This window comes from Botrytis porri, assembly GCF_014898465.1.
Source record: "Botrytis porri strain MUCL 3234 chromosome Unknown BPOR_001, whole genome shotgun sequence".
Classification (NCBI taxonomy): Eukaryota; Fungi; Ascomycota; class Leotiomycetes; order Helotiales; family Sclerotiniaceae; genus Botrytis; species Botrytis porri.
In genome coordinates, this window is record NW_024066075.1 from 402,165 (window position 1) to 425,927 (window position 23,763).

Here is a 23,763-nt window from a genome sequence, read left to right on the forward strand (position 1 = left end):
TTTCTGTATCGCGTCGAGTTGTTGAGAGAGACTGGAGACTTTGGTGAGTCAAACCCAGACCACTGTAAGGCAATGGCACGCTAATCTGAGTTATTCTGATCGATCGTGCGCCCATTAAAAAGCTTAAAGCTCTGAAATGCTGTCAATCATACCTACCTGCAAAGAATAAGTTGCAAGTACGAACACATGCAACAAAAACAGCAAATAATGCTATAAACACTTCTCCATTTGAGGTCGATTCCTTTCTTTACAGAAAAGGTTCTTCCATCAAATTATTAGTTGTTGTATCCAGCCTGGAACTCTACAAATCAAGGTGGGAAACAAAATCAAACTTTCAGATTTCGGCCCGAGGTTGTTCCGATGGCTTGGCTAAAGTTGATTTCTGGGGTGAATTCGACTTCAATTGTTCATATATTGAATGAGAGATGATGATTCTTGTATGTTGATACCCCTCTTTGTCTTCATTATTGAAATCAGAAGCCTCTCTTCAAAGATATGATTTTGTTCATATTCCACTTGATTTTTTCTTTCACTTTGTTGTCTTTCAATTTTCAAGACAACTATACTTGGATTCGAATTCAGTTATGAGAGATCCTGTAGACCTGGCTAGTGTTATCACGTATGATTTGTGGATTTGTTAAACGCTCCTGAAAATCCAGATACAATTCTGGCGTGAGTTGCAAGCGTTGTCTGAAAGTTGATTTGACCAGATTTCTTCTGCCTCCCTCTTTTACACACTCCCTCCTCCCCTCCCCCAACATCAAAACCCCTCGAAACCCCTAACTTTCTCCTACACCGTCTCCAAAACACACCTAGCCATATAATATCACATCCTACCATTTCTCATACCCCCTCCCCCAACATCACCCATCCTTCTCGTAGCATCCTCCCAATCCCAATCTCAATCCCAATCCACCATCTCAGATTGTTCCCTAATCATAGCCTATCAGAAAACAAGTATCTAATTACTTTCCCCCCTCGCCTTTTCATATCCTCACCTCCACACCTCAAATAAAGATCCACCTACCCTCTCCCTGTTTCATCAGAGGAACTTGTTACTTACGTGCTTTGATATTCCTTCTACTCGAGTAGACTATTCTATTTGGGGGGCGGGGGTTTGCAAATATTTTATGATAAAAATCTTATGAGTGGTAACTTCAACTTGTGATTGATTATACAGCTATTTCTATCTAGCACTATGGAGTGGATATCTAGTCTACTCTATCCATGATATAATAACCCGCTAAGAAACAAATGGACTTTTCATCTATAATACACGACTAACTAATAACTAATTGCACGGTAATGTTACACCCGCTCCCACTCCCCCTCCCCCGCCGCAGCACATACGTAACTCTATCCATCAAACACACCATGTTGCAATTCCACTCCGAATTGATCTTTGGCCAAAAATCTCATCTGTCTCTCAATATCATCCTCCATGCCTCCGCCCCATCCAAGCAATTGTCTAATTTTACTTCCCCAGAAAGCCATATCAGTGCTCAACAATACAAATCTGAACAAGAGATGTTTCCACCCGTTAACCCATCTCTCTCTCCAGCTCAAATCCTTGCTATCGACCAGACTGCGCGATGCCCATGAACCCGTCATTTTGATGCGGTTAACAGGGGAGCCGAGAAATTGATTATTGCCTTGCACAATGCGCATATTGCGACCGATAAAGAGGAGTTCACGGGGGAAATTTTCTTCTTCGGAGAGGACGTCTCGGATGCCTTGACGGAGTCTTTCTTGGACTTCGTAGTGACGCTCCGCGGCTGTTTTGCCTTTGAGATCCTTGGTGATGCGATCTTTGGTACTGTTGTCGCCACCGTCATATGGACGCATGAGAGTTGCCGATGCGAAAAGATCGGGGGCCTTGACACCCCATGCAGAAGTGATTTCATTAAGCGAGGTATTGTCGAAGGTCATGATAGCTTTCCAGAATTGACAGTATTGGTGACGAAAAGTTGGAGTCATGGAAACGTATAGACCATGATCGATTAAGACAAGTTCTGGCTGACCGTTGGGCTGTCTTCGGATAAAAATGTTCCCTGGATGAGGATCGCAATGTACAACTCCCCAGAGGAACATTTGTGCGGAAAAGAGATCGACCATGGTAGTCATGACTTGTTTCAAACTGAGGCCTAGACCACCTTTGCCATTACGACCTCTCCATTCCGTACTACGATCAGGTTTAGGATTGCTACTTGAGAGGATGTTTGGCGAAGGGTTTGACAGTGGGGTGCCTTTTGCTCCGGGAGAACCTTTGCCATATCCGCCCAACCAAGGAGCTGTCAAAGCTTCTTTATCCCAGAGACGTACGCCCTCAATCCATTCTGTCGTCATGACTCGTTTCGAGGAAAGATCACGATATACCTTGGGAATATAAACACGGCCGTTCAATCGTGGTTCGCCTGCTACTAGTCCGGCCATCTGTTCCGAATTATTCGCTTCATTTACAAAGTCCGTTTCCAGCATCAAGCGCTCAGTAATATAAGGCACTAGACTGTATAATGGAAGGTCGAACCAATATGTGTAAACTTTCATCACTACTCTGGACATATTGTTAGCAAGATCTAAGATGTTAGAATTCTTTTTAAATGGAGGAAGCTCACTTGAAAGCCCACAGATCCCAACCCACTTGGCTAGCAATCTCTCGCTTCTGAACCTTGATTGCCACTTCTCTCCCATCAGCCAACCTCGCCCAGTGAACTTGCGCAACAGATGCTGAAGCTCTGGCTTTTGTTTCGATAATTCCACTCCCAGGCTTATTTGTATAACTAACACCGAACACTTCCTCTGGACTTTTACCTCCAAAGTCTTCCCTGATAACCCTCTCTACATCGCGCCACTCATTCTGCGGAGCATCATCGAACATTCTCGCAAACATTTTCTGGAATTCTGGAGGCAAGACCGCACTTTGCATAGCAATTGCTTGTCCGATTTTCAGGTACAATCCTCCATTTTGGTGTAGAAGATTGAACATCCTCTCAGCATTTCTCCTATGCAAGTCCGTGATGTCACCCCCCAGAATCGGATTTGGTCTAAAATTGAGCTTATAATCGATCGCCACCAATATACCCAGGCCGAATGTTCGCAATGATCTGGTAATAGAGGATGCGTACAATTGGGTGTCTATGAGATAGGCTATGCCTGTTGCCGCCGAGACATATAGTAATCTTCGTCCCCATTTTATGGATCGAGGATATAGCTTTGGAGGAGCAGCTTTTCCCAAAGATGCTGGCGAAGGGGGGACAAAAGGTTGATATCTTTGCGCATGGGCTAAACGTTGGGGAACCTTGGTATATACATGATTTCCAATCGTTTCCTTCTTTGGTCGAATTAACAATTGACTTGATTGTTGACGTGCCTGATGAGATATTCGGTGTGTAGAAGATAATGTATTGAATAATAACCTGTTACATGATGGTACAATAAGCCCCGACCTCCTGCCCGCGTTTCGCAGGTACATGGCTACGTTGAGAAGCCGGCGTAAATAGAATGCATGGAGGAAGTAAAAACTTCGATATTTGATGACGATAATATACGGAAAACTATCAGCTAGTTCCCACCGTTATCGTTGATAAGGAATCAATCAGTTTGTGTTAATCCCGCCCATCCCGTTTCCCGGATTTACCAAGCGGCTCGGTTGAGATGACAGATCCGACCAATATATCAAAGTATGGATGTTCCACCGATTCTCCTTGGATTTCTTAACATTATTGGCAACGAAGATGGAGATGGAGTTGTTTCCCATAATTAATGGTTGAAGAATGGAAGTTAGTGCTAGCTTCCTGCTGAGAAATCGATATAAAATACGAAGGACAAAGGACAAAGGAAGGAAGAAACGTCAATACTAGCTGACTGGGTACCTATGTTCTACCAAATCCTTCTCATATCATTCATTATCTCGACTCGTATTATATTCGGATTTGCACGACCCGTTTGTATGTCAACCATCACTCATCAAACGAGCCATCAGAGCGAGGAAAAGTCCACCGGCAATGGAGCACATCCATACTGTACTCTGTACTCTGTATGATCGTCTCGGTATTTTATGCAGAAGGGGAAATTCTACAAGGACCATGTTTGAAGTGGCCAAGGACTTTTCATAGATTGTGATTGTTGGCATTCATTTAATTATGTGTTTCCTCACCATACTTGAGCACTATCCGAGCAAATGCATGCCTCCACCGAATTGGATGCCGTCACACTTTAGGTTCAAAGATGCATTAATTCGAGATTATTAGGTACTTACTTATTAGTAGGTACTTTAGGTGGATGCTTATTATTCCTCTTTTCGACTTGCAGAGTACTAGATAGTATCTCTAGGACAACATTGCTCATATCTAGTATAGTTATATATATATATATATATATAAATATAATATACTAGGTAGGTAGGTATCGACGAATACTTCCATGCGCACTCACTAATCAAGATTATAATAGTTAGTATTCTCGATATGTGATTGATCGACTTCACATCCCCCAAAAAGCAAATATAAAGCAGAACTAAATATAAACTTATATGATTTGCATATCCATAGTATAGAAGCAATAGCTCCATCTTATGATCTATAACTTTAGATGTCGCATGAAGTGTTTGAAGATCCTAATATCTTTGGAAACAAATGTCCACTGTGATTAGGTTGTTACAGGTGATGGCAGTGAAGAATAGACAGCGCGTCCGAAACCGTGTACCAGAAACCGTCAGTCAGGGAGTTCAAGTTCAAATGTTCAAGGTAGTATTCAATTCTCGTTCTGTTTCTTATGCTCCAGACTCCAGACTCACCAAAGCGTAGATTGTTATTGTCAAGCAAGTTAATATAAGTTTATGATAACGGTTGATAAGTACCTAGGTATTTAATAGGTACTCGAATGAATGAATTAGGTACACTTTGGATATCACCATTTCCTAGTATTAATGTCCTCTTCTCTCCTCTGCTCTCCTCTCCTCTCCTCTTCTCCCCTCCCCCTCCCCCTCCCTCTAGTGTCGTATTCTCCATATTATCTATCTATCTAGTACCGACCATACCGACCATACCTACCATACATACATATTCATGTTGTCTGCATAATCAATCTCAATAATACTGCTTTGATAAATTTCCGAGAAACAGAAAATGTCGTGTCGTGTTTTTGTTCTCCTTCTTTAAAATAAAGTCCCATTCCATCCATCCATCCATCCATCCATACATACCTGGTACATAATCAAGATCAACTTTAATCAGCGGGGCTGAGCAATTCACGATTCATCACGAGAATACCTAGTGCTGCACGAAAAATCATCCATCTCTCGTAACCTAGAAGTCATTACTCGACGGAGTACAGAATCCTGTGCAGACTGTACAGTACTGTAGTTTAAGACGAGACACTTTTGAACGGCGCAAACCCTTCCCCCCCTCAAGCCTTATTAAGCCTCAAGCCTCAAGGGACGGATAATGATAATCTGAAACGCCCATAAGATTGAGACAGGAAAATTACCACCATATTGAAACGACTGACATGACAGATTGGAAGACTATCATCCTTTCTTGTGCAAACAATCATTCGAGGATTTTGTAAACACACACACACACACCATTTCCTACACACCTGTCCCTACCATACTCCGACTCTTATCCAAGATTACGATTTTTATCTTACACAGCCTGCGAAATCTCGGAAGAATTCAATCTTGGCTGAAGTCGAGACCAATTGAATCCCACTCCACACGATATCCCTTCAAGGTTCTACTGCACTGTTTGCCTTTAACCTACGCTTTAAACCTACAACGACATAGTACGAGGAACCGTTCTTGGAAGGCGTGGGCTATCAACGCTCTTTAACCTTGCTTTTCCCAAAAGCCAAAGTCAATTCTAATCACAATCTACAAAAACACATGTACTTTGGCTCCTGTCCGTCTCTTCCCCTGGTCCCCGCCTGTTTCTAGTCTCCCGGAAAAGGCCATCGTCAGGAGGAAACGACAACAGCAACAACAACAACGTCCATTGATCCAGTCTTTCTCGTCCAATTTATGACTTAATTCACCGAAATCACATTCCATTTATCGATGTCTGGTCAGGAGTGGGGAATTAAGGACAACAATAATAATTGCAATCAACAAATTGAGAACTAGAGACTTGAGGTACATTCCGCGACAACATCACCGGGACACCCTTTGATCGAAAGAACCTCGATATTTGCCGCGTCTTAAAGACGCTGGCATTTCCAATTTTTGACGCATCAGCATAGCACAGGACAGGACAACAAAATGTTAAGACCGGCGACTCCGTTATCGCTTTTGCTGCTCGCTGCATTCGCATGCTTGCTCGTATCAATTCTCTCAACTCCTATAATTAAGTCGATACCATTGGCCTCTTTCGATGGAGTTCAATTTGGAGTCTTTGGTTTTTGTAAAGGAAGCACTTGTAGCGAGATTGAAATTGGGTACAGTACTGGTAAGTTTCAATTCTCGAATGCATACTCTTTCTACACATGCTTCTGCGCAATGCGTACTTCGGCATATCAAGCACAGCACTGATATTAAATAATTGTTTAGAAAGTCTTTACGATGCAACTCAATCAGCTACCTTCGATCTTTCTACAAGTACCAGATCAACATTATCTGCTATTCTCATTGTCCACCCCGTAGCTGCGTTATTCACGCTTATCATGCTAATCCTAGCCATCGCCGCTCACTTCCATGCACCTTCACATTCCCCTCGATACCTATTGGGAATATTCATACTGAGCATCTTAACATTGATTCTCACCCTACTCGCATTCCTCATCGATGTTCTACTTTTCGTACCTCATATGGCATGGGGTTCATATGTTGTGCTCGCCGCCACAGTCATTATTGCCGTAAGTGGTGTTGTGTCATGCGCTATGCGCCGAACGTTGGTTAGTCGAAAAGCAAGGAAGCGTCGTATTGAGGAGAACGCAGAGATGAACGGGGAGAATTTCTACAACCGTCAAGGAACGGAAACAACCAGTCCGGTCGTCACTGACGCCAGCCTTTCGAAAAATCCGGTCATCGAGAAATTACCCACATTTGCCACATTTGATGCGAATAACAATGAACGAACTAGTGATGAACGAATACCTTTGACTATAAGAACGCCAACAACTGAAACCTTTCCTAGTAATGTCCCTGGTGGATCTATTAGGAGCCAGGGAGTGGACGGTTACAATGGACCACAATCAGGCACCCCATCTATAGATCAATACGGAAACCCAATTCCGATGATGCCGATGATGCCGCAAGTAGGAAACGCATACGGTATGCGAAACCGTGATCAATCTGCCGGGCCACCCGGACAGGCATTGAGCCACCAGTATTCTAACATTTCCATGAATTCGAGAGGGCGAGGTGGAATGCCACCAGGACCGCCAGGAAGAGGTGGTTATGGACCACCAAGGGGTGGATATAGAGGAGGTTATGGGGGCCCTCCACCAGGCCCAAACCGTGGAGGGTATGGCTATGGTCAGCCAAGAGGGGGTTATGGTCCGAGAGGTGGCTATGGTCCAAGAGGGGGCGGTTACCCAGGCCCGTACAGAGGAGGGATGAACAACGGGATGATGGCGATGGGTAACGGTGGAAGAGCTCCTCCACCCGGCTATGACAGCCGAGGACCTTCTGATCCTTCGGCGCCTATTGGTGGATTCAGGGATGCTTCTCCGGCGCCTCCCGGTGGATACATTCCATACAGACCAGAGGAAGTAAGACCCAGTAGCTTACCTCGTGCCGAATCACCCCCGCCTTTGGACAATCTGGAAAATGCTGGCATGGTTGGACAGGCGATCGAAATGGTTAGTAGCGACTTACCTTGAAACATTGATGATACTAATTTGGCATTAGGATGCGACAACAGGAAGTCCGTCACATCCACCTCCGGGATTTGTCGGGCAATTCGGCAATCTTAGAGACAGTGATGATGACATCGCTGGAATGGTGGGGTTACAACAACAAAAAATACAGCAAAGGCATGAGACTTTGATCAGTGAGACGAGTCAGTATAGCCAAGATGAGTAAGTGTTCTACTATGATTGAATCGCCAAATTTCTAATGTAATCAGATACGTACCACCAAGACAAGTATGGGGACAGCAAGCAGGTAGATCATCACCTCTGAACCCTACCTCGCAACCTATCGTCGAACTTCCTCCTAGCGAGTCTACTCACAAACGAGGTAACTCGAATGATACTTATTACGAAGACGTTGACCCACGTTTTGCCGATCCAGCTCCAGCTCCAGCTGCAAAGTCATCTCTGACAATTCCTGCCGCCCTCAATGTTGCTGCTGTACACTCCTCGCATAACAACTATGATCCTGGCTCTCATCTTCATCCAAACTCGTTAAGCAATTTAGATGGCAATAACTCTTATAACTCTTTAGAGGAGCTTCAGTCGGGGCAACGCTCTCCAGCTGAATCTGAGAGATCTACTTTCACGTCAGTGTCACAACGAGGGATCAATCCCAGATGGAATGGAGGCGCTAGTGGCTACGCGGGACCTCCAATGCCGAATAGGAGACCCACTGCTCGACGAGAAGATGTTCTCTTGAATGACAATCCAGACTTTGCCTTGCCTACAGGTCGTGGTGGTCGAGGACCGCCTCGTGTCATGCGTGGTGGTATGATACCAAATTCCGCCTATCCAGGTGCCAGCGCTCTTTAAATTCGGCAACATTTATTCTCAAAATCTTTTGGCCATTACCCTTACATCTCATTTTACAGTTTCACTTACCTTATGACCTCACCAAATCGGTTCGTAAATAATGCCACTTTTTTTCCACCCTTTGTTGATATAGAGTCGTACGACCCAAGGCGTTTTGGTTCTTTCCAATTTCTAAAGCATACATTTATGAGATGCACAGTCATTTTGGGCGAACCAGTATCGCCGCCTTGTTCTTTTGTTTATAGAATGGCTCCGAACTTGGAGATTCATTTTCGACGATTGTTTAACAACAATTTTGTGTAGCAAGCCTTACATTTTGGCCTCTGCTTTAGGAGTTTAGTCTTTTGCATTCAAGCGAATTTGGGCAGGAAACTTTGGGCCGCGTATGGCTAGCTGGTCGTTGGGCTATAGGAGATTGGTCAAAAATGGTGATGAAATGAAATGGAACTCTGGTGCACAGCAGTTAATATGACTAGGGAGTGCAGAACGTAAGGTTGAGGGGGGGATTGAAAGGACGTCGCACATTATCGTGGGTGAGATGGCTATATGTTCTCCAGACACAGACAATGATATATGAATATTTTAGCTAGAAGAGAAAAATTTAATGGACCTTTCAGATATTTAACAATTAAAACAATCTAAATATAAATGTGGGTTTGAATGTGTATAATGGAAATGTATTTTTGATTCTAAATTGTCTACTCTCACGTGAATGAATAATTTTCATTTTCAATGAGCACATAGTGATACCAGCAGGTAGGTATGTAAGTCGGAGTAAGTACCAAGTGATAGATAACATAATAGGGGACTCGGAGCAAAGCGCGTCATTAGCGGCATATATGATGTGTATAAAGAAATTACTGGGTAGGTATTTACGAATTAATGATAGGTAGTGGCTGGCTTCTTCTTTTAAGAGAGATTAGTTAGATGTAGTGAGTGGTGTATGGTGTGTAGTGTATGTAATATGTATGTGATGTATATATATATATTATATATATATATATATATTATAAAGTAGAATAAAGTAAAATAGAGTAAAATAGAGTAGAGTACAGTAGAATAAAATAAATAAAATGAATAAAGAATTTAATATAATAATATAGATAGGTAGGTATTGATAGGGTTTTTGGGAGGAAGTGAGGGTTAGAGGGAATGAGGAAGATGTTATTATGTAGGTATGTAGGTACGGATATGTTGTGTAATAGTTGTAAGTTATAATATCGAGTCTGGGTTTGATTTGAGTTTGGGTGGATTGGGAGGATTTGGATTTGGGTGGATTTGAGTGCGGGTTTGGATTTGGATTTGAGGGGGTGGATTGATAGGTTGATGGTTGATGATTGGAGTGGTGGGTTGATGATTGAAGGTAATGTGATGTGGACTGTGGTGAGTGATTGGGTTTGGGGTTTTCTGGTGGATGGGAGGTGGGAGGTGGGTTTGAGGGTTTGTGAGGTGCTGGATCGATGGATTGGGTGAGGGTGTGAGAATGAAGAGGATAAAGAAATAAAAGAAATTTCAAAAATTCCAGAATGGAGGATTCTGGAAAGAGAGATAGATAGATATTGGATGAGAGAATTATGTTGAAGATGGTAAATGGATGGGAGAGAGGGGGTTATAATATAGTTATAATGTTGTGTTGTAGTCGGGATTTGTAGGTAGGTATAGAGTAGCTATTCATAGGTCATTAAGCAAGCATGAGCATGAGCGTGAGCATGAGCATAAGCATTAAGAGAATATCTTATGGATCTGTAAATTAATTATATGGGAGATGTTACGGATTGATTGATTGATTGAGATTACTAGGTCTGTACTTGAGATGTAGTAGGTGGGTAGGTAGGTAGGTAGGTATAATATATATGTATACGAATTGCGTGGTGAGTGTTGACACAAGTAAAGTAACAAAAGTCACCACTCTTGCGAGAAGTAATCTTACCTTGAAGAAGGAGAAGAAGAAGAAAGAGACTGGTAATCCATCGTACGTACCGAACATTCAAGATGAAACATCTCACAGTCGGAAAATCAAAAACATCACCATGCAATCCATGTTTCTTGTTCCTGATCTAACCAGACTGGACCCCTGTCTTGCATCACCACACATCGTAGTCCCTGGTGGTCCTTGTCCAATCCACGCTATTCACGTAAGGGTTCTGAGAACTTTCCGATCAGAAACTTCGGGATATTCCTGGTTGGGGGGGAGATTATCTCTTTTAGTGTGTAGATCGATGGAGGGACTTTGGTGTGTATTGTTGGTATCGGTATCATTGTATTGTGAGGTACTTGTGATTAGTTTGTTTGTAGCTTTTACTTGTCTACTTACCATTGGGTTTGGAGCCCCTGAAATTTGTTACCGCGAGGAGAGAGAATGGGTGGTGAATGGTGAATGGTGAATGGAGAGATGGTTGGATGGATGGTGATGTTGTGTACCGATTGTGTGTTGTGGTACGGGACTAGGTCTGGACGGACGGGTTTGGTGATGGGTCGGAGGATAGAGGGGATTCTGAGAAATGAACGCTGTGGAATTGTGGGTGGGAAGGGAAGGGAAGGGAAGGGAAGGGAAGATGATATATGGATGGGTGAGTGAGTGAGTGAGTGGGTGAGTGATTGATTGTTAGATCATAGAATGGGATGAACAATTGAATGATAGATACAGATACTTGGATTGGAATATTGGGAATGGAGACTTGGATACTTGGATTATGTACTAAAAGATACTTGCTGGAGATTCCTTCGCTTCTACATCATCAATTGGATCGGATTGGATTGAATGAGAGGGAGGAGGGAATGAGTACAGTGCTACTCAATGGTGATACTTGATAATAACAGGTGATAACTAACTCACTAATAATGTATGTATGTTACTCGATTGTCTCCTTTTCATCGTACTTTGGTATCTATCTACTCGAATTGTATGTATCTTTGGTCGGAATATCTTCAACAATACTATTATGATACTACTTTGTCATCGACTACTACCAACCTACCTAGCTACCCAATAATAATACTTCTATCAATTTAAATCAAATACCCGTTCGTCACTTGTCTACAAGAATTGCGTCAACGCAGTTCATCTAATTGCATCGCCATCTCCCATCCTTCTTCAATATCCTACGCATCAAGCTCCATATTCATTTTCTCCTAATTGGGGATCCAAACATCATTCTCATACGTTAGTTCTTGACTCGAGCATCTACCAGTCGAGCACTGCCTACCCCTTCATTCATTTCAGCTCACAGGACAGAAGGCAAAGAGAAACTAAACCGCCAAATCCCAAGCTAGCGACTAGCATTACATGGAAAACTTGGGACCGTTACAGCCTTATCAAGGATCTCCCAAATCAAAACTGGACCACATTTGGATCCATTTGGTATCGTTGCCGGACGGGTATGTTGATATCGATTCTTTTCTCTTTTATTTGCAAATCAATCGATTCAAGCCGTATGACTTTTCTTCATCTCTCCATATAATCAAAATTCATGCAATACGGTCGTTTGCTTTAAATCCCCATTTGAGAAGAAAATACAAAAGGGATTCAAGCTGTCGTAGTTCATCTTATAAGTTATAAGTTTAAGAAGAACCTCTGGTCTACTCGAGAAACAAAACAATTTGATCCCATTTCATTCATTCACAACCAAAAGAGACAGCGCGCGCGCGAGAGAGAGAGAGAGAGAGAGAGAAAGAGAGAAAGAAAGAAAGAAAGAGACACAGCGCGAGAAAGAGAGTAGCGAAATAATTCACCATCATAATTCATTCGTTCAAAAAGTAATTCGCAATCTCAATTCATCAATCTCCCTGCCGAACCCTTCATTTTCTATATATTTTATTTGGCAGCCCGACAACTGCACTCACTCTCTTCCGTCGTCTTCCTCAACTCCTCACCCGTCTTCCTCCAAACCTTGTATTTCTCCATAACCCATTTTATTAATGATTAGCAAGGCCTACAGGGAAATTTAATTCCAAAGGAAATATCCATTCATTCACCCTTTTCTTCCAATTTCAATTCAATTAAAAAGTCAATTCACCATACAATACGAATTGATCAAATCAGGCCTTCCCTGTCAATTCTGCGACAAACACTCTTGTTCCCAATAAATCGAACCTACACGATGGTTTCTTCAATCCGTCCACGAACTCCGGCAACGTCACCATCACATGGCGCCGAGAGATTAGCAGGAATTCCAGAGAACGGAAAGCATAATAATAACGCCAATCCCCCTCGTCGTACCAGTCTTGGTGGTTTATTACTTCGTCGATCCAAGTCCGGAAATTTAAACTCCAAGCATAAGAAGGATCTTGCTCAGTTGCAAGAGCAAGAGCGTGAAAGACTCCTTCGCGAAGCAGCTGCGATCCCCCGATCTCCACCTCGTCTTCCCGACCTTGCTGTCCCGACACATTTTCCCTCGTTTGGTGGTGAAGAGAGACCGGGTTCGGCAACGTCTGGAAATAGTGCTCAAGGTGCGAGAAGTGCCTCGATGGATCCTCAAGCTCGATCTTACACAATGAGTAGCACACTCAGTGTGCCAGCTCCTCCAGCTCCTTCGGGTGCGAGGAATGGTGGTTGGGTTGATCCTTATGCTAGATCAGAGAGCATGACACATCGGGGAAGATACAGCTATGCAAGCAGTGCCGTGAGCACAATTAATAGTCCTCGCAGAGTGCGAAGACGCAAAGATCCTACTCCATTTAAGTAAGTTTTGACATCACCTTCTTTTTCGACGTTTATTAATGGCTCTGCAGTATTCTCATCATTGGCGCACGCGGTGCAGGCAAAACTTCTTTCCTTAATTTCCTCAAAACCTCCCTCGCTATCCCTCCCAAGAAGAGATCGAAGCCCGAACCATTGGCCGAAGATATATTTGCTTCGCGTACCCCCAAGTCTGGAAAATTCGTCTCGCATTACCTCGAATCGGAAATCGAAGGTGAACGTATCGGTGTAACCTTGTGGGATTCGGAAGGCTTGGATAAAAATGTCGTGGATCTTCAACTTCGAGATATGTCTTCATTTCTCGAAAGTAAATTTGAAGAAACTTTCACGGAAGAGATGAAGGTGATGAGAGCTCCAGGTGTTCAAGATACACACATCCATGCTGTATTCCTCATTCTCGACCCCACACGCCTGGACCAAAATATTGAAGATGCAAAGAATGTGACCACGAATGGAAATGGACATTTTGGAGTATTTGGTACAGGCCCTCGTTTGTTTGGTAGTCTTGATGAAGATCTTGATTTACAAGTCCTTCGTACATTGCAAGGAAAAACTACTGTTATTCCGGTCATCTCAAAAGCCGACACGATTACAACGGCCCACATGACGTATTTGAAGAAGACGGTTTGGGATAGTCTGCGTAGGGCTAATCTCGACCCACTTGAAGCACTCGGACTAGATGATGAACCCGAAAGCCCAATTATCGGCCACAGTCAAAGCCGCCTCGATGAAAGAGATGAATATGCTACTTCGGAGCATGGTTCAGCTTCTTCAGGTGGTTCTCCCAATTCCAAGCGTCTTTCCTCGGGTTCCATTCGTCGGCATAAACGCGAATCGGAAATCAGCGAGATCCCTTATTTACCTCTCTCAATCATCAGCCCCGATTTGTATGAACCCGATGTCATTGGTCGTAAATTCCCATGGGGTTTTGCGGATCCGATGAATGTCGAACATTGTGATTTTGTACGTTTGAAGGAAGCAGTTTTTGCAGAATGGAGAGGTGAATTGAGGGAGGCGAGTAGGGACCTGTGGTATGAGGGATGGAGAACTAGTCGCCTTAAGGAAAGGGAGGGTCTGGCTAGACGATGATTTTCTGGAGGGGTTGTTGAGACATATGTCTTACCTTTGGTGGTGAAGATATTTTGATACAATAACTTCACAATCGCTTTGTGTTTGCAGAGTATGGGAAGCAGTACCAACTTACAATCTCCGGCCAGAAAGGTCACAACAAAACGGAATATTTGATCTTTCTTCCACCACTTTACAAGTTTCGATTTTCGGCTTCGAACACAATCAATCATTGTGTCGCATGTTTCAGACATGGCTTTATTTCCTTACACCTTCTACAACAAGTTTTCACGAATCGGGGTTCATTTTATTTTTCTTTGATGTTCGAGTACTTTACTCTGTTGTCGGATTGGCATGCAATGGTTGGAATGGAATGGAATGGATGCATACCCCCCTTTTTTACATTTCGATTTCTTACATTATTTTTCTGATTTCTCTTTTACGCATGGGTTTTCAGCTACTACTTTTCATTGCATTTTGTGATGATGTGGTGGTTGTGAACCGCAGTTTATGAGGTGTTTCTTTTTTTGCAGCTGGGTTTTTGGGTTTTGTTTGGGTGGGGAGGGAAAGGGAAAGGAAAGGGGAGATGATTTTGAGGGGGTTTTAAGAGGGAATGATGGATTGATGGAGATTCGTATGGTGATTTGAAAGGGGACAGTGGGAAGATATTTGAGATGTTTGAGGGTTGGGGGAAGAAAATGAAAGAAAGATTGATGATTTGACAGAGTGAAGGAATGAGAGAGATGAGAGAAGAGAAGAGAGAAAAGATTAAGAATGAAATTGATGATTGATACCTATGAATTCTGGGTGGATGGTTTTGTTTCTGTGCTTTTAGGGGGTTTCTTTTCTTCTTCGTCGTTTTCTTCTTCTCTCAAAAGAAATAGTTTAGATAGATACCTAGTAGGTAGTGATATGAGAATTTGGCATTTTGAGATTAGTTTCTGTGGTGTTATGTTTTTGTGATTAATGTAGATTTGGAATGGGGATATGAATATGAATATGGATGTTTTAGTGGAGTTGGAGTTGGAGTTGGAATGTAGGTGTGAAGTGTAAAGTGTGAAGGGTAAAAGGTGAGTGTAAGTGTAAATGTAAAGTGTGAAATATAAAGTGTAAAGTGTAAAGTGTAAAGTGTAAAGTGTAAAGTGTGAAATATAAATAAAGTATAATATAAATATACTATTTCTTTAGAACTATAAGTCGGGTACTCTACTTTCGGGCCACCCTCCTTTTGGGCCACTTTTTATACCAAAAATGGAATTTTTAACTTTCTTATTTATGAATAGAATTTATTGAAAATTTATATATATATAATTTAGATCATTTTTAGCTTACCTTGAAAATTTCAGATTTTTAGGAATTTTCTGTATTGAGATCTAGAGTTTTAAAATATCGATTTTTAAATTTGTATAAGAATCACATACAAATTTAAAACTTTTATAAAATCTTTAATAACTTTTTATTAAAAATTACTAAAAATAAACTATAAAACTTTATTAAAAATTTATAACATATTTATTTTGAAAGATTCAGAAAAAAAAAGAAAATTTCCTATAAATAGATATTTAAAAGAATATCCTCAAAATTACAGGGTGTTACGGGAGCTGCCTCTAGGGTCATGTGGAAGTGTCTAGAGTTCTCTCGAAATGGTTTAGATTAAACTTCAAATAGGAATTCAATAAGATTATAATTAATTACAATTCTTGTAATTATAATAATAAAACTAATAATTGTTTTTAAATATGAAGCTTTATATATAAAGAAATCTTATTCTTTATATAGATCTTTATTCTTTACAAAACCATAAGGCTCTGTTCTGCTTGAATCCTTTAGATCTTATAGATTTAGATATTTATTCTTCAATCCCCTAGATCCTCTAGGTTCATTACATGACTGTTTGGCCATATAACGCAGTATGTTGAATACCGTCGTAACACAGGGATTATTTATACTATTCTAAACTTATTATATACTATATCTTTATATCTATTAATTTTTTTTAATTTTTTTTTAATTTCTATATAGATTTAAATTCAAATTTTTTAAAAAGATATATAGTTTTCTTTTAATAATTGTTATTAAAAAGTTATTAAAGGTTTTACAAAAGTTTCAAATTTATATGTGATTCTTATACAAATTTAAAAATCGATATTTTAAAACTCTAGATCTTAATATAGAAAATTCCTAAAAATCTGAAATTTTCAAGGTAAGCTTAAAATAACTTAAGTTATATATATTCAAATTTTTATTAAATTAGATTATATATTGATAGAGATATCAATAGGCTAAAAAGCGATTTTTGGTGTAAAAGGGTGGCCCAAAACAGAGGTGGCCCGAAAGTAGGGTGGTCGACTTATATAGGAAGGAAAAGATATAATATATAATATAATTATAATTATAACAAAAAGATATACAAAAGAGTATATGAAAAGGTATTAATATATACATATTTATATTATATTAAAAGATAAAATATAGATAGATAGATAGATAGAGAGGTATTAGTTCGATAGGAATAAAGAAAGAGCTTCTAGGATGATAAGATGGGTATAAATAGTTGAGTAGATGATTTATTTTTATTTTTATATAGATAATAGTAGGTTTAGAGTAGTTTTTTCGCTCTGCTTTACTCTACTCTCCTTTTCTTTTCGATCTGTGTGGGATTGTGGGATTGTGAGGTTGTAAGATTGAGATTGTGAGACTGAGACTGAGACTGAGACTGAGACTGTGAGACTGTGAGACTGTGATTTATTTCGTAAAGTGAGGGAGTGAGTAGCTTACAGATTGAGATTTGAGATTTGAGATTTGAGATTCAGGGTTTAGGACTGCGTGTATACATGTATATATGTATGTATTATTAAATTATCGAAAAGAGAAGAGATGAGAAGAAGAGATTAATCTTAATCCTCTGATTTAATCTTATATTACTTAACTATACTATAATACTATTATAGGTTACATGCTATTTTCAATAAGATTATTAATGAATTAGCAATTATTAATTAATAGCTAACTATTATTAACTACTGATTTTAACTAATAAAAATAAACGAGAAGAGATAATAAGCGAATATATATACATAGGTATCTAAAGCCATTCAAGTAAAAGAGCTATTAGTACGAGAGGAAGATATCGTTTTATATCGTATCATATTATACTTACTAGGTAGGTACTATTCATTCTCTTATTAATAGTAATATCAAATCAATCAAGGCTTAAGGCTTAAGTATTAAGTAAAAGGAGATATATATACAACTACATATACAACTACAAGTAATCCTATAAATTCAAATTCAAATTCAAATCAAAAATGTAATAATTATCCTAGGTATTTTATAATCAATAATCTCGTATTATATTCAATAACATTCCAATTATATATTCATATTAAATTTCTCTTCCTTTAAGAAGAAAACCCATCTCTGAAATCATTAATCTATTTTCATCTCCTACTCTATCTTCTACCTCTCCTACCAACATCATCTACATGTACATACCCTGAAAAAAATGACAAACTGTAAAATTCGATATATTCAATTAATCCGATCATCAAAAACAAAAGCAAAAGCAATAAATTCACATCAACACACCTCTCAATTTCACATGAAAAAAAGTATGAAGAGATAAAATTGTACCCGATCTATATATACAATCCCCAAGTCCAAGTCCACAAAACCATATTGTGAATCAATCCCCAAAGCCGAGGCTCTGAAAAACAAAGTACCTGCACCTGCACCTGCGACTGCGACACTAATGTACACTCTCCAAAATACTAGGAAACACAATGTAGTTTAACTCAATTATCCGGGTGTATTGTAGCCGAAGCAGGTACGTGAACAATAAACATATCCATAATGCGCGTGTGCATAAATATAGCCCTTTTAAGATGTTGAGATTTCTTCTTTGACCTCTACATCCTTCTCCTTCTCTTCTGTTTTGATATCACTCTCTACCTCCTTGGGTAATGAGATATTCCCTTTTATATGCTCTGTGGGCTTTGCAGGCTCTGTAGGTTCTGTGGGCTCTATAGGCTCTGATGTGATTGATGCTGATGGTACTGCTGATGTTAGAGAGGTGGTAGGCGGCTGCGAGCTACCATAAAGATTCCTCTCTAGACCACCTAACAAATCCGGAAAGTCATCATCATCTTCTTCTTCGTTTGTGGCCTTGACTGGCTCTGCCGGTATTTTTTGCTCCTCTACCCGTTGTGGCTCATTTGATTCAATTGACTCGTTTGTCATTTCTATATCATTTGATTCATGTCCCACCTCTGGCTTATTTGACTCGTCTATCATGTCTATGTCATTCGACTCATGTACCACCTCCGGCTCGACTGACTCTGACTCTTTTAGCTCAGTCGATACATTGGGCTCAACTGGCTCGTTTTGTTCAATTGGTTCAGCTTGTTTAGTTCCCTCAGTTGGCGGGGAAATGTCAGTTGGTTCGACGACGACCTCAGCAACGCCGGTAGCTTCTGGCGCTACAAGGGGTTGTGAAGGTGAGGGAACTGGCTGAGCCTCTTCTTTGACTGGAGAAGCGGAGGAAGTTGTTACTGATGGCTGCTCTATTTCTCTGACTGGAGAAGTGGATGAAATTGTTGCTATTGGCTGCTCTATTTCTTCGATTGGAGCCGTGGTTTGACTAGGTATCGTAGGTGGTTCTTCAACGACAGGTGTTGGAGAAGGCTCTGCAAAATTATGAGGGGGTTTCTCTTCAGCTATAGGTGACTTTTTGACAGGAGACTGGATTGAAGACTGAACAGCCAAATCAGAACTTGGTATCTCGGCCTCTATTGGTTTTGCTGCACCGATCTGTGAATTTTCTGTATTTTCGAGAATATCAAGCAGTATCTCTTCCTCCTCCTCCTCTTCAACACGGACTTCTACGGATACCTCCTCATGCTCTTTGGTGGGATGAGGCGGAACAGGGGGCAGCTCGGTTGGGGCGGTGACTTCCGCTATTGATAGCATTTCCTGGTTGATTTTTTCAACGGGAGCTAATGGAATATCAGTATGCTCGGTCGAAAATGATATGGGCTCCCGCGTAGTAGTTTCAGTAGGGGACACCGTAGGAGTGTTGACTGTGGATGTAGTCAATGCTATTTGCTTCAAGGGACTACCGAATTTCCCTTCATCCTTTACTCTTTCTAGTTCCAATTTCGTAGATCCGGGAATATCAGTGCCACCCATCATGATATCAACGTTACTCGATTTTGGAATTTCTTGCATAGTCGAAATATTATGGTCTTGGGAAGAGTCTCTATGTGGTCTCGATGGAGAATTAAGGACACCAACGGAATCATCATCATCATCACCTTGGTCACCTTCATCCCCGTCATCGTCATCCGAAGCCGGATTTGAGTCATCTACCATCTCGGTATCGAGGTTCTTCGCTGGAGTCGCACCACCTTCACCTTCGATTTTGATTCCCTGTGCTGATGTTAAAAAAATCCGCTACAGATTTTTCAAAAAATCATTATTGACTTACATCAGCTCCTATGTGAGGATTTGCCGCATCGCCATTCTGACTCAAGGGTTCGCTAGTCACATTGGGGGTAGAAGTAGGCAATATCTTCTTTCGTCCCCGTCCGGGACCTCGTTTCCCTTTCTTACCAACTGGTCCCTTGCGTCGGAATGGCGTACCCTCGATCGCATTTGGATCAGGAATGGTTGTTTGAGAAACAACATCCCCTACAACAGTTTGACCATGGGGCACAATGACTTTCTCCAGGTACTCATTTCCTGCAGCATCTGTCCTGCGAACTGTGGTTTGTACAACCGTGGGAACTGGAGCTGGTTTAGGAATTGTAGAACCTAACCCCTTCCTTCTTTTGGCCAGAAAGTCCATATCCGATGCGTTTTGGTGACCAGGAATCTGCTTCCAGGCACGGGCTGTAAAACCGCTATCTCTAGTCTCCTCCTCTTTTTTGTCCGGCTTGTCTCCTGGAATGGCTTCAAGATCTTGTTCTTCTTCATCCATAGGAGTAGGTCGCTTATATATCTTTCCAGATCGTGCGGCGCGTAGCAAATCTTGACTATGTTGCGGTAATAAGTGGGAGTCTTTCGGCATTCCCCAAGGCAACTCTTTTGCCCAAATATCATTCTGAGAGGCATTGCTTTCCTGCGGAGGTGGAGGTGCAACTGTAACGAATTCGCGGCGCCATTGTCTTACTGGAATCCCCTCGAGTATATCATGGTCGACATAGCCCGTGCGATTCTGCCGTCTTCCACCTGTTCGGTACTGCGAACGAATTGTTAGCTTCTATTTTTTTTAACCAAGCCCCCCCCCCAGGAACGTGTGCGAATCGACAAAGTAAGAGCTTCACAGGATGAGACGAGTATGGCGATCAGCCAATGAGGATCCAATTTGTAAAAACTTACAGCGGGCATATCGGCGCGTTGTGTAGAAAAATTATTCGAAGGAGGGAACGAGGTGTCAAGCTCGACCGACGATATCAATGAGTTGGGATCCCCGGTATTTGACGCAAATAATGATGCTTTAGTGGACGTAAGGCTTGAGTTATATGATACGCATTGATCTCTAGAGGTTTATTTTGGTTGCCTCGTACTCTAGTCCGCTTTAATCATGTAAGACTTCGTGCCGTTGTGATCGCATTCAGAGAGGCTGTTGGTACGGATTTTGCGACGCTGGGGCTGCGCGTTCGATATGGGTACACTGAGCTACACGCCGACTTTCTAGTAAATAAAATTCATATTAGCAATTGAGCGCGCAATCACGATAATGAATTGATTGAAAGTTGAATTGCTTCACCCAAGACTACATACCTACTTGCGATCATCAAACACCTATTATATTAATGGATGAGTTAAAGGCGCGGAGGAATTTCAATGAGAGAAGTGACGCCCAAAGCAAATCGAGAGACATTCATGGCATCACGTGATCGTAAATCACAACACTACTTCATAGGTAATTTTGAACGTCTCTTGCTAGGTAAGAAAAAGAATCATTGAAAGGCACACAACTTTGGTTTATCTATAGTTGATGATACTGTTTAATATTTCCACTCGAGCTCAAATTGGAAGTTAGCGCGCAAGGGAGTCTTGCCATGCAACATACTCTTTGATAGCCATTTTAGTAAGCCGTCTAAAATGGCCGTCAAGTTGACGTTCATAGACCAAGAGAGGTACCCTTTCTGCTTTAAACTGTCTCCCATAATCCGGAAACGTCCAGGACACCAGCGTGCATGTATGGAACTATTGTATAAGTTATGTACCGGCTTAAGCGCCTTGTTATGCCACCTTGTTGGCTGAGGGGCGAGTTTTCTGAATTGCTTGGTGTAAGAATGTCTCGCCGGACAGACACCAAAGTGCAAGTGAACTCCATGTATAGTGATACATTTAACCAGGCCCAAACATCTTGACTTCATAGCATTTCCTTAAGTCCACATTCAACAACCACCCGGGATACATCAGTCCAATCTATGTAATGTGAGTTGTAGGTTAGACCCCGGACTAGGAGCACTTCTTACCCAGTGTCTTTTTGTCTCATTATGTCATTTCTCTCCCCGGATTGCTTTCCCTAAATCGGAAATCAGCGACATATCTTCTATACAAAGATCTCTGGTGAGTACGTACCGATTTTCCACCTTCAACTACTAACCGATCCAGTTGGAAGAACTGACTAACGACAGTTTGTCTCTGTTATGGAGACCGTCAGTACATCTTCAATCCCCACTCAACTCTATATCTGCATGCTCCTCCAAAAGCCGCCATGCATTTCAGATCTCTATACCAAAAGAAACCTTCCAGTATCATATGAAGTTCTCTGCCGCTACACGTTTGGGCGTACCTTCAAGCTTTGTAATTCCTTCAATCCTTTCTGCATCAATTCCTGGACCTTCCTCTCATCTTGAACGTCCTTGTGTTCTCTGAATGAGTCCCTTGTCCTACGTTTCGCATATTCTCGGAAATTGTATGCTGCAAACTGACCGCCTTGTCTCAATAATTGACGATACTATAAGTTAGAGTAAGTATGGGTATATCAATCGGACATTCCCTCTCATGGCATGGCATCACAGCTTCTGTGACATCAAAGTGGCAATCACTTGTAGGGTAACATTTAAGATTACTTACCAGCGATCGAGCTTGTTGCGAAGCTTCGCCTTTCAAACCTGCTACTACAGACATCTTGTTGTAGTAAATTGTTTGGCAGAAAATAGCTTGAGGTTTCAAATTCAAAAGTTTGTCACTTCTTCAAACTTCCCTAAGCATCAAAATAAAGAACGGCAAATACCGAACCCGAATTTCCGTGGATGTGTTCACGGAGATAACGATAAGATAACACCCAAGGAGGACAATTTATGATCACGTGAGGTTGGTCCTTTCTTATCCATTCGAGCCATTCCTTTCTTTTCTTCCTTTTGAACGTTCTTCTGCAGGACCATAGTCTTCCTGAAGCAAACGTTGAAAGTCCCTTGCCTTTTGCTTCATGTGAATCTAATCTGCAGATTGCTTCATGAAATGTCTGGATCGTAATATCTGAAGTGGCATGTGTATATATACTTTTGCTACATATTAAAAGATTTTAGAAAATCCTTATAAAAAGTTCTAATCAGACGACTGCATATCATTATCATAGAGAAAAGATCCACATGATTTCTGAAACATCTGGTTTTAATAGAATGATTAACGACCAGGCCTACATCATCTAACCCCCCCTTATCAAGCAAAGTAGCGATCTAATTATGGTTTAGGTGCCGCGCGGAAAGGGGGAGGGGAACGTTTATCAAATCAAAATGGAAAATGATATGAGGTTTAAACAAGCATTGCTTTGAAACATCTCTGTCAAACTGTACAGAGTAGGTAGACATTCAATGTATGACATACAAGCAAAGCAATATTGATTTGAACGTTACCTACCGGTATTGTGTCTGTTTCTGTCTGGAAGATAACGGTGAAATGTCAATCAGATAGTAGAACATACCGGGTCTCAAAACTCTTTCTCTAAGTATTGTGTATTATTATATCATCGTTAGCATCTCCATCTTCTTTGGCCATTCTTACAAATGATTTCCCCCCTTCGTTACATATACATACTTGTATACCGGTACAAGTGTACTAATCCACATTTATACTTTCACCCCCCCCATATCCCATTTCTTTCCCACATCGTGCAAAGGTTATCACGGTTATCTCGAGCCATCAAACATCTTCCCCATATAAAAGATCTATTTATGGTTTGATACTTTGATAGCCTTACGTGTCATTATCATTAACATACGCGTCTTTGTAAGTGAAGAGCTACCGAGAGCACGTCATTTCCTCTAGGTCATGCCTTTCCCAAACCGGGTTCCATACAAGGCGGGTGAGAGGAT

At 41.2% G+C, this 23,763-nt stretch overlaps 5 protein-coding genes across 5 annotated transcripts; 2 read left to right on the forward strand and 3 right to left on the reverse strand.

The window, feature by feature from the left end:
* Positions 1–1,148: 1,148 nt before the first annotated feature.
* EAF01_000129 (uncharacterized protein) lies at positions 1,149–4,398 on the reverse strand. The gene is made up of 2 exons (XM_038908379.1): positions 2,616–4,398; positions 1,149–2,554 (listed from the first exon to the last, which is right to left on the reverse strand). The coding sequence occupies exons 1-2, from the start codon at positions 3,470–3,472 to the stop codon at positions 1,357–1,359; spliced, it is 2,055 nt and encodes a 684-aa protein (XP_038775285.1). The 5' UTR covers positions 3,473–4,398; the 3' UTR covers positions 1,149–1,356.
* A 1,858-nt stretch (positions 4,399–6,256) lies between these two features.
* Positions 6,257–8,664, forward strand: EAF01_000130 (uncharacterized protein; the record flags this gene model as incomplete). The annotated part of the gene is made up of 4 exons (XM_038908380.1): positions 6,257–6,443; positions 6,545–7,797; positions 7,847–8,016; positions 8,064–8,664. The coding sequence occupies 4 exons, from the start codon at positions 6,257–6,259 to the stop codon at positions 8,662–8,664; spliced, it is 2,211 nt and encodes a 736-aa protein (XP_038775286.1).
* Positions 8,665–12,764: 4,100 nt separating this feature from the next.
* On the forward strand, positions 12,765–14,452 carry EAF01_000131 (uncharacterized protein; the record flags this gene model as incomplete). Its single annotated transcript, XM_038908381.1, has 2 exons — positions 12,765–13,345; positions 13,396–14,452. 2 exons carry the CDS (start codon positions 12,765–12,767, stop codon positions 14,450–14,452), a joined length of 1,638 nt encoding a protein of 545 aa, XP_038775287.1.
* A 3,858-nt stretch (positions 14,453–18,310) lies between these two features.
* Positions 18,311–20,818, reverse strand: EAF01_000132 (uncharacterized protein; the record flags this gene model as incomplete). Its single annotated transcript, XM_038908382.1, has 3 exons — positions 18,311–19,858; positions 19,917–20,669; positions 20,810–20,818. 3 exons carry the CDS (start codon positions 20,816–20,818, stop codon positions 18,311–18,313), a joined length of 2,310 nt encoding a protein of 769 aa, XP_038775288.1.
* A 1,040-nt stretch (positions 20,819–21,858) lies between these two features.
* On the reverse strand, positions 21,859–22,576 carry EAF01_000133 (uncharacterized protein; the record flags this gene model as incomplete). Its single annotated transcript, XM_038908383.1, has 5 exons — positions 21,859–21,868; positions 21,919–21,968; positions 22,025–22,087; positions 22,239–22,403; positions 22,523–22,576. 5 exons carry the CDS (start codon positions 22,574–22,576, stop codon positions 21,859–21,861), a joined length of 342 nt encoding a protein of 113 aa, XP_038775289.1.
* Positions 22,577–23,763: the final 1,187 nt, after the last annotated feature.